The sequence below is a fragment of the Ciconia boyciana genome, chromosome 16 (assembly GCF_034638445.1).
Source record: "Ciconia boyciana chromosome 16, ASM3463844v1, whole genome shotgun sequence".
Taxonomy (NCBI): Eukaryota; Metazoa; Chordata; class Aves; order Ciconiiformes; family Ciconiidae; genus Ciconia; species Ciconia boyciana.
In genome coordinates, this window is record NC_132949.1 from 14,001,751 (window position 1) to 14,016,278 (window position 14,528).

Genomic DNA, 14,528 nt, shown 5'->3' on the forward strand with positions numbered 1-14,528 from the left:
GGAAAAAATCTTTTTCTTTTATTTTCTAAAGGTGGATCCAGTTAATGTTTATAAAAAAAATATTTGTGCTAATGCAGCTGAAGGAATAGCACACCATGGCATGACAGGGCAGGAGTAACTTAAATTGCTGTTGCCGCCAGACTGATCATAAAGCAAGCCTCTGATGGGAGAGATTTAATCCTCTTGAAGACAGTATTGTCATGAAATAACATTTTGCCCATCAGAGTTCTCTACAGGCATAGCCCAAATAAACTGCAGCCATGCCTTTGGACACTGAGATGGCCGTCTTTGGGAAAGCAGCTGCATATCTCCGAAAGTCAGAAGAGGAAAGAATCGAGGCCCAGAACAAGCCTTTTGATGCCAAGACATCCATCTTTGTGGTGCATCCTAAGGAATCCTTTGTGAAAGGAACAATCCAGAGTAGGGAATCAGGGAAGGTCACTGTCCAGACTGAAGGTGGAGAGGTGAGAGAAAAACAAGGCTGAAGGACGCCATTTGATTCTCAATCTCAGCTCTTAGCTGACATACATGCATCTCTCTTTTCTTTGCCAGATTCTGACTGTGAAGGAAGATCAAATCTTCTCCATGAACCCTCCCAAGTATGATAAAATCGAGGACATGGCCATGATGACCCACCTCCACGAACCCGCTGTGCTGTACAACCTCAAAGAGCGTTATGCAGCCTGGATGATCTACGTAAGTACCAGCAGCAGTCTTCCTTTGGGCAGCTAGGAGGAACTGCTCTGCCAGGCTAAGTGGAAGCCAACGTGCTGTCTCCCTTCCTCGCAGACCTACTCGGGTCTCTTCTGCGTCACTGTCAACCCCTACAAGTGGCTGCCGGTGTACAACCCGGAGGTGGTGTTGGCCTACCGAGGCAAGAAGCGCCAGGAGGCCCCTCCACACATCTTCTCCATCTCTGACAATGCCTATCAGTCCATGCTAACTGGTCAGTGGCTGTAACTCCCTTGAGGCAATTATACTCTCAGTTTGGATTGTTTCTTTCCAGGTTCATTTCCCAGATCATCCATATTATGTTACTCCAAAGGTTCTAGTTGTCCTTTTAAACTGAACTTGAGAGAATCTGTGTTCTAAGCTCTAATAACTATTACAATAAGTAACGTAGAGTGAATTACTCCAGATCTTTTTTCCTTTTCTTGTTTAAGTCTCTCAATGGTATCACAGCAGGTTTAGTACCTTAACATGCCATTTTAGGGTTTCAACAGTGCACATCTGAGCTTTATGCTGCAAAAACATATTTCAGTGAGCAATAAAGCCATTTTCTCGTTCATTTTGGCACAGTATAAAAAGATACTAATTCTTAAAGAACAGTAAGAAAATAATTAGAATGTTTCAAGCCAAAAAGGTGGCCTTCTCTTGTAGCAGTGTGCTGTAGCTACCCTGGCCTACCAGACATTTGAGGAGTTCCTTAGTGTAGAAGTCTCTCTGTGGCTGCCTATGGGACATGGTGGGGTGGATTGTATAAGTGCAGCTCTGAGCAGTTCCAGTTGAAGTAATGAAAACTAAAAATGACAAAAGTTTTGACTTGCATGTATACCTGCCTATTCATGTGGTGAAATTGGAGAGCAAAAGGCTGTGTGATGTGCCTAATATGCTAGAAACAAGAAGTTGGGCATGGGTAAGGAATAGTGTTGTGGACTTCAGTAGGTAAAGAATTAAGCTCAGGTATGGCAACATGGTATAGGTGTTGAGTGTTGAGTCAGGGATTATTCCAAACACTAGTCAACTGCAAGCAGACAACAGTGTATTCTAGGGGGTACCAGCCATGAATCATATGGATTTGTGTCTCTCTGGACTAATGGCTTGAATGGATAGGAATAATTCCCTGGATTACATTACAAAGTTAGTTTAGATATACCTATGGAATCTTTTTCTGGTAGGATGTCTGCTTTAATCTTCTGCAGCCAAGAATATACATGCCTGAAAGAATAATGCCTGAAGTACAGAAAGAGCCAATATGTTTTAAATGGGCTGATGGCTCCTTTGATGGGTCTGGAAACAGCTGGGGCAGGGTATTATTTGGACTCCCCCACTTGCCATCGACTCTCTGTGCTGGGGGGGTGCAGATGGGCTTTTGTCATGTAACCTAACATCAACCTGCAATTTTAATTTCATTTGAATATTTTCTCTTTTATTTTCTTTTTTTTTTCACTCTGTAACTTTTAAAACATACTCATCTCTGAAGACTTGCAGGAAACCTAGCGAAAAATCAAAAGAGAAAATGAAGATGGTGAAAAAACCTACATCAGAAAACATTAATTCTTCTGTATTTGATAAAAAAATGAATGACCAAAGGAAAGGAAAAAGAAAGAGGGGAAAAAAGCTTTGCTGACAGGTTTCATTTTTGATAGAATTCAAAATCTTTCCTAAGGCAGAGCATTACTGAGGGGAGTTACTCAACTGCCAAACAAATGTTTTTGTCACACAACTAACATGATATCTTATTTTTAGACCACTTCTAGTATTTTCTGTGTGTGTTGTTCATTGGAGTTAAAGTTTCTTTCTTTCTGCCTCTTACACAGATTGTGAGAACCAGTCAACCCTGATCACGTATGTAAACTCCCTGCTCGAGTCCCTGCGGGGCTGCCTGGTGCCAGGGGACCTCCTGCCTGACCACACGCTCTCTGCCTCTCTCTTTGGTTTGACAGCGGAGAATCCGGTGCAGGGAAGACTGTGAACACAAAGCGTGTCATCCAGTACTTTGCAACAATTGCAGTGAGTAGGGAGAAGAAGAAGCAGCAACAGTCAGGCAAAATGCAGGTGAGTTACCAGTTACTAACATTTTGTCTAGTTCTGCAGTTGTTATGTGGGTTGAACTATGTGGTTTAACAGTTATTATCCTATGAGGAATGCCTGAGGATCAAATCATCAGTACCAACCCACTGCTGGAGGCCTTTGGAAATGCCAAGACTGTGAGGAATGACAACTCATCACACTTTGTGAGTTTTCAGTCAAAACCAGCTTCAGTTTACAAGTGGGAAGAAGTGCATTGTTATTGATTGCTTCCTGATGTTCAGTGATAAGAAATTTATATTCACGTTCCCTCAAATATTTCCTCATTTTATAGCTAAGTATTGAAACAAAAGATACAATATACATATAAATGACAGAAATAAAACTTAAAATGGAAAGTAAGTATACATTCAGTACAAATATATCCTGAAACAGTAAACTGGTAGAATTATATATAAATCTTCTTTCACTGTATAAAATGTTCATTCTCTAGTCCAGCCCTCAGCAGGACTTAACTTCAAATCTAGATGAGATTGTTCGGGGCCTGATACAGTCAAGTTTTGAAAACCTCCAAGACTAGAGATTCCACAGCCTCTGGGTACCTTTCCAAAAACTGCAGTGCACTTACAGTAAAAACATTGGTCTTCATGTCTAGTCAGAATTTCTCTTGCTGCAATGGGTGATGTTGCCATCATCCTCCCTTTCCACCTCAGTGTACTTTCTGAGGCCTAACTCTGTCCTACCGTTCTTGCCAGATCTGCTGGAGAAGTCCAGAGTCACTTTCCAGCTCAAGGCAGAAAGAAGCTACCACATATTCTATCAGATTATGTCCAACAAGAAGCCAGAGCTAATTGGTAGGAAGTGTTATAAATTGATCGATGGAATCAGAACATGTTTAACATTTATCTTCATTCCTATGCCCAGATATGTCCTATTCCTCTTTACAGACATGCTCCTCATTACCACCAACCCATATGACTACCAATTTGTGAGTCAAGGTGAGATTACTGTTGCCAGCATTAATGACCAGGAGGAGCTGATGGCTACAGATGTAAGTGACACAGAGCCTATTGGTATGGTGAAAGTTCCATTTAATGGCCCAGAAGTTTATTTGACCGATTCTGTTGCCAGAGTGCCATTGACATCCTGGGCTTCACTCCTGATGAGAAGACAGCCATTTACAAGCTGACAGGGGCTGTCATGCACTATGGGAACCTGAAGTTCAAGCAGAAGCAGTGTGAGGAGCAGGCAGAACCGGATGGCACAGAAGGTATTAATAATTTGCTACTGATCTCTCTGTACTACCAGCAAAATTTTGTATTGCAATACCAACAGAGTCTGTAGAAAAGGTGTTTTTTGAAAATGACAAGCTTTTTTCCTTCTAAGAAGAGACTTTGGTTTTTTTACAGAAGCTGAGTTCAGCATTCCAAGGACAAAAAGATTGTTTAGATGTCTTCTTCTTATTGACTTTAAGCCTGAATTCTAAATTTTTAGTTTTCTTGGCTCTGAAATCTCCTTCATTGTCTCACACCACATTGTCTCTCCTCTATCCTCCCAGTTCTAGGGAATGACATTGAAAGAAACAAGCAGATATGGTTTATCAATACCTGACTCTGAAGCTGGTGTCACTGGCAGAATTTTGGGTTTTTCTATCATGGGATGATCTAGGTGACACCAGGCCTGCTGGCATCTGATGGGATTCACCTTTCTCAGTGGGGGAAAAATATTTTTGCTTATGAGTTAGTGGGAGTGATTGAAAGAGCTTTAAACTAGATTCAAAGGGGGAAAGGGATAAAATTAGGCTTACTAGAGATAAGCTATGTGATGGCATGACAAGGTCTGAGGGATGGTGTGCTAGTGAGAACTTACACACTTCTCCAGAATGTACTGAGTACTCTGGAATGCGTTTGAAATGTTTGTACACTAATGCACGCAGTATGAGGAATAAATAAGAAGAACCAGAATCTTTGGCTCAGTCCCAGAGCTATGATCTCATTGGTGTAAGTGAGACTTGGTGGGAAGAGTCCTGTGACTGGAGTGCTGTTATGGATAGTTATAGGCTCTTCCAGAGTGAGAGGCAGGACAAGCAAGGTGGAGGGGTAGCACTGTATGTAAAGGAGGAGTTGGACTGTACAGCACTTGCAGTTGGGGACGACACCTCTGAGTAAGGATTAGGGGAAAAGCTAATAAAGCAGATGTTGTTGGGGGAGTCTACTATGGATCACCCAGCCAGGATGGCGGCACCAATGTACTATTCTATAGAGAATTAAGGGAAATCTCTAGATCAGTCACCCTTGTCCTTATGGCTGACTTCAGCTTCCCAGATGTTAACTGGGACTATCATACAGTAAATATGAACAGGTCCAGGAAATTCCTGAAACATGTTGAAGAGAACCTCTTGATACAGGTGCTAAGGAACCCAACAAGGAAAGGTGCCCTCCTAGATCTGTTGTTTGTAAATAGAGATCTTCTTGTAGGTAATGTGATGATTGGTGGCTCTCTTGGCCACAGTGATCATGAAATGGTTGCATTTAAAATCTTTGGTGATAAGAGAAACCTGTGAGCAGAGCTACTACCCTGGACTTTGGGAGAGAAGATTTTAGGATGCTAAAGGAACTAGTTAGTAAGGTCGCCTGGGAATCTGTTTTCAAGGGTATTGAGGTCCATAAATACTGGTCATTATTTACGAGCCATCTTTTAAGAGCACAGGAGCAGGCAACTCTAATGTGTTGGAAGTCAACCAAGCAGGGCAGAAGGTGGCTTGTGTGAAAAGGGATCTCCTTCTGGAACTTAGGAGGAAAAAGAAAGTGTATGGACTTTGGAAGCAAGGTCAGGCTACATAGAAGGACTGCAGAGATGCTGTTCATCACTGTAGGGAGAAAATTCATACAGCCAAAGTTCAGTGGAGTTGAAGCTGGCCAGTACTGTGCTGGATAACAAAAAAAGGCTTTTTAAAGTATGTTGACAGCAAAAGGAGGACTAAAGAAAACAGTGGTCTGTTACTCGGTGAGGTTGGTTAGCTTACTCCGTGAGGTTGGTTAGCTCACAAATAGGGATAAGGTTAAGGCAGAGACATTTAATGCCTTCTTTGCCTCTGTCTTTAACACCAGTGATGTGTCCTGCGACCCCCAGAGCCCAGGGTTAGAGGACCGCAACTAGGAGAGTGATAAGCTCCTAGTTGACTTTGAACTTGTACAGGATTTGCTGCTGCAACTGAATCCACATAAGTCTATGGGCCCCAATGGGATTAATCCTAGGGTACTGAAAGAGTTGGCCGATACAGTGAGACCTCACTCAGTTATTTATCAATGGTCTTGGGAATCTGGAGAGGTCCCAGTTAGCAAATGTTATTCCAGTTTTCAAACAAGGCAAAAAAGAAGACCCTGGTAATTACAGCCCTGTCAGTCTCACTTCAGTGCCTGGTAAAAATATGGAGATTATTCTGGGAGTTATTAAAAAACACTTGAAAGACAATGCAGTCATCCCGTCAAAGCCAGCATGGGTTCATGAAGGGAAAGTCATGCCTTACTAACTTAATATCCTTTTATGACAACCTTACCCACCTCGTGGATGAGGGGAAGGCAATGGATATGTTTTTGGGGGATTTTAGCAAAGGTTTTGATACTGTTTCTCACAGTATCCTTCTGGACAAAATATCCAGCATACATCTAGACATGTACACAATATGATGGGTGAATAATCGGTTGAAGGATCGGACTCAAAAGGTTGTAGTAAAAGTGGTAACATCTGGCTGGCGGCCAGTCACTGGTGGTGTTCCTCAGGGCTCAATTTTAGGTCCAATTCTCTTCAGTGTTTTGATCAATGACCTGAAAATGGGAGTTAAGCGCACACTAAGTTAAATTTGCCAATGATATTAAATTAGGAGGAACCATTACCTTGAGTGTGGAGAGGTCTTACAGAGAGATCTTGATAGATTAGAGTGCTGGGCAATTGCCAACTGCATGAAATTTAACAAGGACAAATGCTGGATTCTGCACCTGGGACAGTATAATCCTTGATGTACATATAGATTGGGGGACAATAGGCTGGAGTGCAGCCCTGCAGAAAGGGATCTGGAGGTTTTGGTTGATGAGTCAATAATGTATCCTGGTGGCCAAAAGGGCCAACTGTATCCTGGAGTGCATTAAGTACAGTATAGCTAATCATCTAGCTAATCATCTAGCTAATATAGCTAATCATCTAGCTAATCATCTATTAACATCTAGCTAATCATCTATTAACTAATGATTAGTATAGCTAATCATCTAGCTAATAATCTATTAACATCGTGAGTTAATAAGTGTTTCTGATACTCAGGGATACTGCCCAGAGATTACAGAGCTCTGGGGACTACAGTGAAGGGCATGGGAGCTCAAGTGTTGTCCTCCCTGATTCTGCTGATCCAGGGGACTGCTTGGGTATGAAAAGATGCATTCTTCAGGTCAACAGCTGGTTATGTGGCTGGTGTCACAGGCAAGGCTTTGGCTTTTATTCATTTTTGTGAGCAACAAGAACTTCTGGGGAGTAGTGGATTTATCTGAACAGATAAGGTAAGAGTGTATTTGCCAGAGTGCTTGCTGATTGAGTGAGGAGGGCTTTAAACTAGTTTTTTTGGGGGATGGTAACAAAATTCCCCAAATAAAAAGACACATGGGTGCAGGGAAGAAGTGTCTGGGGGACAGCATGACAGGGAATGTTCTCACATATCCTCTGAGAAAGCAGCATGACAGGAAAACCATCTCGTGTCTGTAGACAAACTCATACAACATGGGGAACATGCAGGAGGAATTAGAAGTTTGTGTACAGTCACTGCAGAGCTAACACTTCCCTGAGATCACAGACACAGTGTGCTAGCTCTTATGACTGGAGTGCTGTGTTTTTAAGGATCACCTCTACAGAGCACAAGAATGTGCAGGAAGTCAAGCAGTTTTGGCAGGAGGCTATATATTCTGAATAGAGAATTCCACCGCTTTTTCTATACCATCTACGTCATGCCCAGGTCCTACACTTTCCAATACTTTCCAGTTAATCACCACCACTCTTCCTGTCTTTTGATATATACACACAGATACCATTCCCTTAGTCTATGGGCCATCCCTCTAAAACATCCGTTGAGTTAATTTAGACTTTGGGCTCCATCTGTCATAACAGTCCTTCAGGGCAGGAGACATGGTGTGTGGTGTTAGATTGTTGCATGCTGAAGCCAGTTCTGGTTCCATCACCGCTGCGCTTGTCCGGGTCTATCATCGCTGCACTTTGCTCGGTTTCATCAAAGTTCATTCTTCATTAATCTAGGTGATTCTTATTGTAATACCATTGATATGGTATACAGCCACCATAGAAGTGATGATATACAGTATTATATAGCAATTAACATCATACAATTTAATTCATTGGCTATTCTCACCCAAAATCAAATCCCCTTGAGGTACACATCAGACTTCCCCATCCTCCCGCATCACCCACCAAGTGCACCTAGGACCTTGAGCAAAAGCAATTGCACAAATAGCTTTGCTTTTGCCCGAGGCAGGAATAACCCAGACTGTCTTCTCAACATATTTTTTACATGCGCTAAGGGGACTTTATTCCCTTCTACAGTATGTAAGAGTTTTGAGTGGGCAGGGCCAGCTCAATTGGCAGATCCCCTAGTGTTGACTAACCAGGTGACTTTTGCTAAGTGTGTATCCCAATGTTTGAATGTCCCACCACCTATTGCTCTCAGAGTAGTCTTTAACAGTCCATTGTATCATTTGATTTTTCCCAGAGGCTGGTGCATGATAGGGGATGTGATATACTCACTCAATGCTGTGCTCTTTGGCCCAGGTGTCTATGAGGTTGTTTCGGAAATGAATCCCGTTGCCTGGCTCAATTCTTTCTGGGGTGCCATGTTGCCATCGGACTCACTTTTCAAGGCCCAGGATAGTGTTCTGGGCAGCAGCATGGGGCACAGGATATGTTTCCAGCCATCCGGTGGTTGCTTCCACCATTGTAAGCATATGGCACTTGCCTTGGCAGGTTTGTGGTAGTGTGATATAATCAATCTGCCAGGCCTCCCCATATTTCAGCCATCGTCCTCCATACCACAGAGGCTTTAACTGCTTGGCTTGCTTGATTGCAGCGTATGTCTCACATTCATGGATAACCTGTGCAGTAGCGTTCATGGTCAAGTCCACCCCTCGATCACAAGTCCATCTATGTTCCGTCGTGTCCTTGATGGCCTGAGGTGTCATGGGCCCACCAAGCTACAAATAGTTCACCCTTATGTTGTCAGTCCAGATCCACCTGAGCCACTTCATGTTAGCAGCCTGATCCACCTGCTGGTTGTTTTGGTGTTCTTCAGTGGCCCAACTCTTGGGTACATGAGCATCTACATGACGTACTTTTACAACCAGGTTCTCTACCTGGGCAGCAATAGCTTGCCACAATGCAACAGCTCAGATGAGTTTACCTCCATGCTGCCAGTTGCTCTGCTTCCATTGCTGCAACCACCCCACAGGGCATTTGCCACCATCCATAGAATCATAGAATGCAATCATAGAATGCTTTGGATTGGAAAGGACCTTTACAGGTCATCCAGTCCAACCCCCCCTGCAAGAGCAGGGACATCTTCAACTAGATCAGGTTGCTCAGAGCCCCATCCAACCTGACCTTGAATGTTTCCAGGGATGGGGCCTCCACTACCTCTCTGGGCAACCTGTTCCAGTGACTCACCACCCTCATTGTAAAAAATGTCTTTCTTAAATCCAGTCTAAATCTGCCCTCCCTTAGTTTAAAACCATTGCTCCTTGTCCTGTCGCAACAGGCCCTGCTAAAAAGCCTGTCCCTGTCTTTCCTACAGGCCCCCTTTAAGTACTGGAAGGCTGCTATAAGGTCTCCTCGCAGCCTTCTCTTCTCCAGGCTGAACAACCCCAACTCTCAGCCTGTCCTCGTAGGAGAGGTGCTCCAGCCCTCAGATCATTTTTGTGGCCCTCCTCTGGACCCGCTCCAAAAGCTCCATGTCCTTCTTGTGCTGAGGGCTCCAGAGCTGGACGCAGTACTCCAGGTGAGGTCTCACCAGAGCAGAGTAGAGGGGCAGAATCACCTCCCTTGACCTGCTGGCCACACTTCTTTGGATGCAGCCCAGGATACGGTTGGCCTTCTGGGCCACGAGCACACACTGTTGGCTCATGTCCAGCTTTTCGTCCATCAGTACCCCCAAGTCCTTTTCCCTGAGGGATGCTCTCGACCACATCATGTCCCAGCCTGTATTGAAACCGAGGATTGCCCCGACCCAGGTGTAAGACCCTGCGCTTGGCCTTGTTGAACCTCATGAGGTTCACACAGGCCCACTTCTCCAGCTTGTCCAGGTCCCTCTGGATGACGTCCCGTCCTTCTGGCGTGTCAACTGCACCACTCAGCTTGGTGTCATCTGCAAACTTGCTGAGGGTGCACTCGATCTTGCTGTCAATGTCATTGATGAAAATATTGAACAGCACTGGTCCCAGTATGGACCCCTGAGGGACACCACTTGTCACTGATCTCCATCTGGACGTTGAGCGGTTGACCACTACCCTCCATGAGTCAGTATAGAGATAAAGTACTGGCCGTTTTTCTCATTCAGCAATATCTAAAGCCAGCTGGATAGCTTTCACCTCTGCAAACTGACATGATTCACCTTCTCCTTCAGCAGTTTCCTGCGACTTGTTGTATAGGACTCCATACATCAGCCTTCCACCTCCGATGCTTTCCCACAAGACGACAGGAACAAAGCATATTGCTTCTCATTTTCTGGCAGTTGATTATACAGTGGGGCCTCTTCAGCATGTGTCACCTCCTCCTCTGGTCATATTCCGAAATCTTTGCCTTCTGGCCAGTCCATGATCACTTCCAAGATTCCTGGGAGACTGGGGTTTCCTATTCAAGCCCATTGTGTGATCGGTGCAACCCACTTACTCCACGTAGCATCAGTTGCATGATGTGTAGAGGGGATCCTCCCTTTGAACATCCAGCCCAGCACCAGCAACTTCTAATTCTCTCCCCCATCTGTCCCCCCTGGTGGGATGGGGGAGAGAATTGGAAGAGAAAAAGTAAGAAAACTCATAGTTTGGGATATGAACAGTTTAATAATTGGGAAAAAAAACCATAATAATAAATTGTACTGAAAAGGAAAACAAGAAGAGAGTGAGAGACGAACAAAACCCAGGAAAAAACAAGTGATACAACCGCTCACCACCCACCGACTGATGCCCAGCCAGTCCCCAAGCAGCAATAGCTACCCCGCAGCGAACTCCCCCAAGTTTATATACTGAGCATGATGTCATATGGCATGGAACAGCCCTTTGGCCAGTTTGGATCAACTGTCTTGGCTGTGCCCCCTCCCAGTTTCTTGTGCGCCCGGCAGAGCATGGGAAGCTGAAAAGTCCTTGACTAGTGTAAACATTTCTTAGCAACAACTAAAACATCAGTGTGTTATCAATATTATTCTCATACTAAATCCAAAATACAGCACTATACCAGCTACTAGGAAGAAAATTAACTCTATCCCAGATGAAACGAGGACACTCATTTGACAAGTTCTTCTACGATACAATATAGCATGTCCTCAATCTCCTTACTGCTATATGCGTTTTGTTAAAAAATACAGTTTTAGTGTTATTCTGTAGATAAAAAGGAGTTCCATCAAACTTTTAGTGAATTTTCTAGATAAGAAACCAGAAAGATGGAGAAGATCTGTATTATGCCTAAGAAGATCTGATATGCCTGGATAGGCACTGGAAAGTGGGAAGGGAGGCTATGGGCCTTCCCCTTCCTTCAGGAATTCCAAGGCTACAGGTAGAGGAAAATTGAAGTGTCAGCCTTTCCGTTTTCACAGCTCCCTCTCACCCCACAGGAGGAGCAGTCCATTGTCAATCTCATCAAGTTCCACGAGATCCATCATGACCTGGAGGAAGCTGAAGAGCGGGCTGACATTGCAGAGTCACAGGTCAACAAGCTCTGAGTGAAGAGCCATGAGATTTATTGGAAAAACGAAGGAGAAGAATGAGGATCTAGAAAGTTGTAAAGTGACTAGGGAATGCACAGAATGTGAAGCTCCCTCACTGTTTTCCAAAACTGTAGTTTGTTCCTTTAGAAATTTGTAGAAAATAAAGATTGTAGACATCTTGGTATAGTAAGCATTTCAAATGACTTCTCTTTTTTCTTCTGCAATCTCATAAATAATTTCTAAATCCTTCACTTTCTCTGTTGTCTATTGTATACCTGCATTATGATGTATCCTTATATATGATAATGGAAAATTATTAAATATATAAGTACATATGCATATTTTTATATATATTCCATTATATACACATTTATATATATATATTCCATATGCTGCAATACATGACTGACAACAGAAAGTAGTGTTAATGAAGCATCAAGTGGGGACATTACTGTTTGACACTTGAGTGATTGTGAAAGTGCCTTAGCCTAAGCAGGTTTTCTGCAGTATGGTTTTTATGCTGTCTTCAATTTCTCCATTTCTTTCAGGGCCATATCAAGTAATGTTACACTAACATCTTTTATTGTTAGTAGTTTTAACATTTCAGGAGAAGAACTGTTTGTGGGATGAAGGTTTCAATTTTGTTGGAGAGTTCCTCAGTGGGAGGAAGGTGGGTTTTTATTAGACTATTTTTATTTCATTATATTTAGATCAAGCTAAGCAGTGCAGATTAAAGAAGTTTCCTGTGCTGGTACTTAGCATATTACACTATGGCATATCAGGGCATCCTTTGCAGCCATTCTAGGTGCTCCTCCTAGTCTGTCACATCCTTTCTGAGATGAAATCACCAAACCTGCCTTTAGTAGTCAAGATGTGAACAGGCCATGGACACACACTGCAGGATAGTAATGGCCTGTGCTATGTGCCATATGAAGGCGTGAGTAAGATGAACTCCTGCCAGCTATAGCTTGGGGCACAACTACCTAAAACCTTTTCATAATGAGCTGCCACAAAACCCCGAAAGGCTTCTAAAGTAAAAAGTCAGGCTTAGCAGCATATCACCTGGTTGCTTGTACATTCTTAAACAGAAAAACAGACCAAAGAAGACATAGAAACAAACAAAAGCTTATCAACAACTGGCAACCTGCCCAGAGTCCTTGCAGGCAGGTCCTTGCGTCCAAATTGGCTTTAGTTAATTTTTATGTCTCTCTTCAGAACAGCAAGGTCCACCCAGTCCCACTGGCGTCCAGGAGGTTGCTCTTTCCTGCATTCCTGCATCAGGCTAGCTGCTGTTCCTGGCCATTGAAGTATCCAGTGAGCTGCAGGCTTCTGGCACTGTGCTGTGCCTCCATTACCTGCTACACCCTGACCAGGCATGATGCTGCTTGAGAACAGGAGCATCTCAGTCCTCCAAGCCTGTTGCTTTGCTTAAAGAAACATAACATATGTACTAAGATCAACTGAATTAAACATCATCTAATAAAGGATGTTTTATAGACATAGTAACAGCCTTTCCTGATATAAACTGACATATCTGAGAAATGTGAATAACATATGCTGAACAGCCTTACTTCAGTCTTTCTTCAGGATCCTGAAGAAAGCTTTGTGTAATCTACATTGGAGCTCAGCTTTAAAACCAGTTTAATGCATGTAGATAGTGTAAGGAAAGTTCATCAGCCCAAATTAAGGGTAAAGACCTTTATTTTAATGCATTGGGGATCTTCAGAGTAAAGGTTAGTGCACATATATTTGCTACTGAGAAAATATTCCTTTATCAGAAAGCAATTCACACACAGTTGGCATTCAGTTAAGGCAGGATAAGTGGGGGAAAGCATACTTAAATTATCTGAGACAAACGAGTAGGCAGCTATATTGATTTTGGCAGAAAAAATTCTCCAACCTGGCAACAATAGTATGTTTACATCTTTATAATAAGTGTTTTCCTGCATGTGTGTGATCTATTAATCAACTGTATTCTAGATCTACTGAGATTGGTTTACAATGTGACTAGATATGGGATGATAATAATAAATGTGATTTACAATGGGCCATGGCTTTGGACAAAGCAAGCGGACACATAAATCACACAGTGTGTGTTTATATGTGGTTAAAGGAGGTGTGTTGACTACAAGGTATAATTTCTATAGTTATGATTTGGACTTCCATTGAGATTATCTGCCTATATATCTCTTTGAGTAGATATGACTTATAAGGTGTACGTCTATGTCAGGAGACAAAATTAATGTTACTACCTTAGTTACTTACAGTTGTAGGTTAAACTGGAGGTGAGAACTGGATCTTGTGGGACTGTAAGCAGGATCCAGTAGTAGACGAGCTGTTTGCCTTTTCTACATTTCCCCTCTGGAACTCTGTAGATTGCTTTAGAGCATGCCTGTGCCAGCTTTCTCAAGTAGAACAGCAGTGTCATGTTTGGCAGTGCTGACACTGTGGAGGAGTATGAGAATGGATGTTTCTGCATCCATCTACTAGCAGCCAGGCACCATCCATCAGTGTCACTAAAGAGCTGTTTTCATTCCACCAGCAAGACCGTGCTGGTTTTAGAATAATGATCTTGGTTCGAATAGCTTTTGGCTGGCCTTTTCTGCCTTCTCCATGAGTCAGAAATGGGAAGTTTGATACTAAATAGCAGTTGGCTAGAGCAGTATTTCCTGTGTGGATCCAAAGTTGCCTCCTATGGAAATACTGGAGTATTCTCTCTTCATATGATTAGGGGGTTTTGTTAATTCTTAAGAAAAAAGTAAAATATTGCTTAGAGGATGGGAGGCCAGGGGTGGAGGACTTTAATTTTCAGATG

At 43.0% G+C, this 14,528-nt stretch overlaps 1 protein-coding gene across 1 annotated transcript; it reads left to right on the top strand.

The window, feature by feature from the left end:
* Positions 1-260: 260 nt before the first annotated feature.
* On the top strand, positions 261-11,728 carry LOC140660555 (myosin heavy chain, skeletal muscle, adult-like). The gene is made up of 10 exons (XM_072881533.1): positions 261-464; positions 553-696; positions 790-946; positions 2,541-2,568; positions 2,667-2,782; positions 2,866-3,009; positions 3,507-3,605; positions 3,699-3,802; positions 3,883-4,068; positions 11,621-11,728. Exons 1-10 carry the CDS (start codon positions 261-263, stop codon positions 11,726-11,728), a joined length of 1,290 nt encoding a protein of 429 aa, XP_072737634.1.
* Positions 11,729-14,528: the final 2,800 nt, after the last annotated feature.

Excerpts from the sequence above, each read along its gene's own strand:
- LOC140660555 (XM_072881533.1), top strand. The coding sequence starts at position 261 with ATGCCTTTGGACACTGAGATGGCCGTCTTTGGGAAAGCAGCTGCATAT. Across the intron at positions 2,783-2,865 it reads GTCAGGCAAAATGCAGGTGA|GAATGCCTGAGGATCAAATC; the intron begins GTTACCAGTTAC and ends TTATCCTATGAG. Across the intron at positions 3,606-3,698 it reads CAAGAAGCCAGAGCTAATTG|ACATGCTCCTCATTACCACC; the intron begins GTAGGAAGTGTT and ends TCCTCTTTACAG.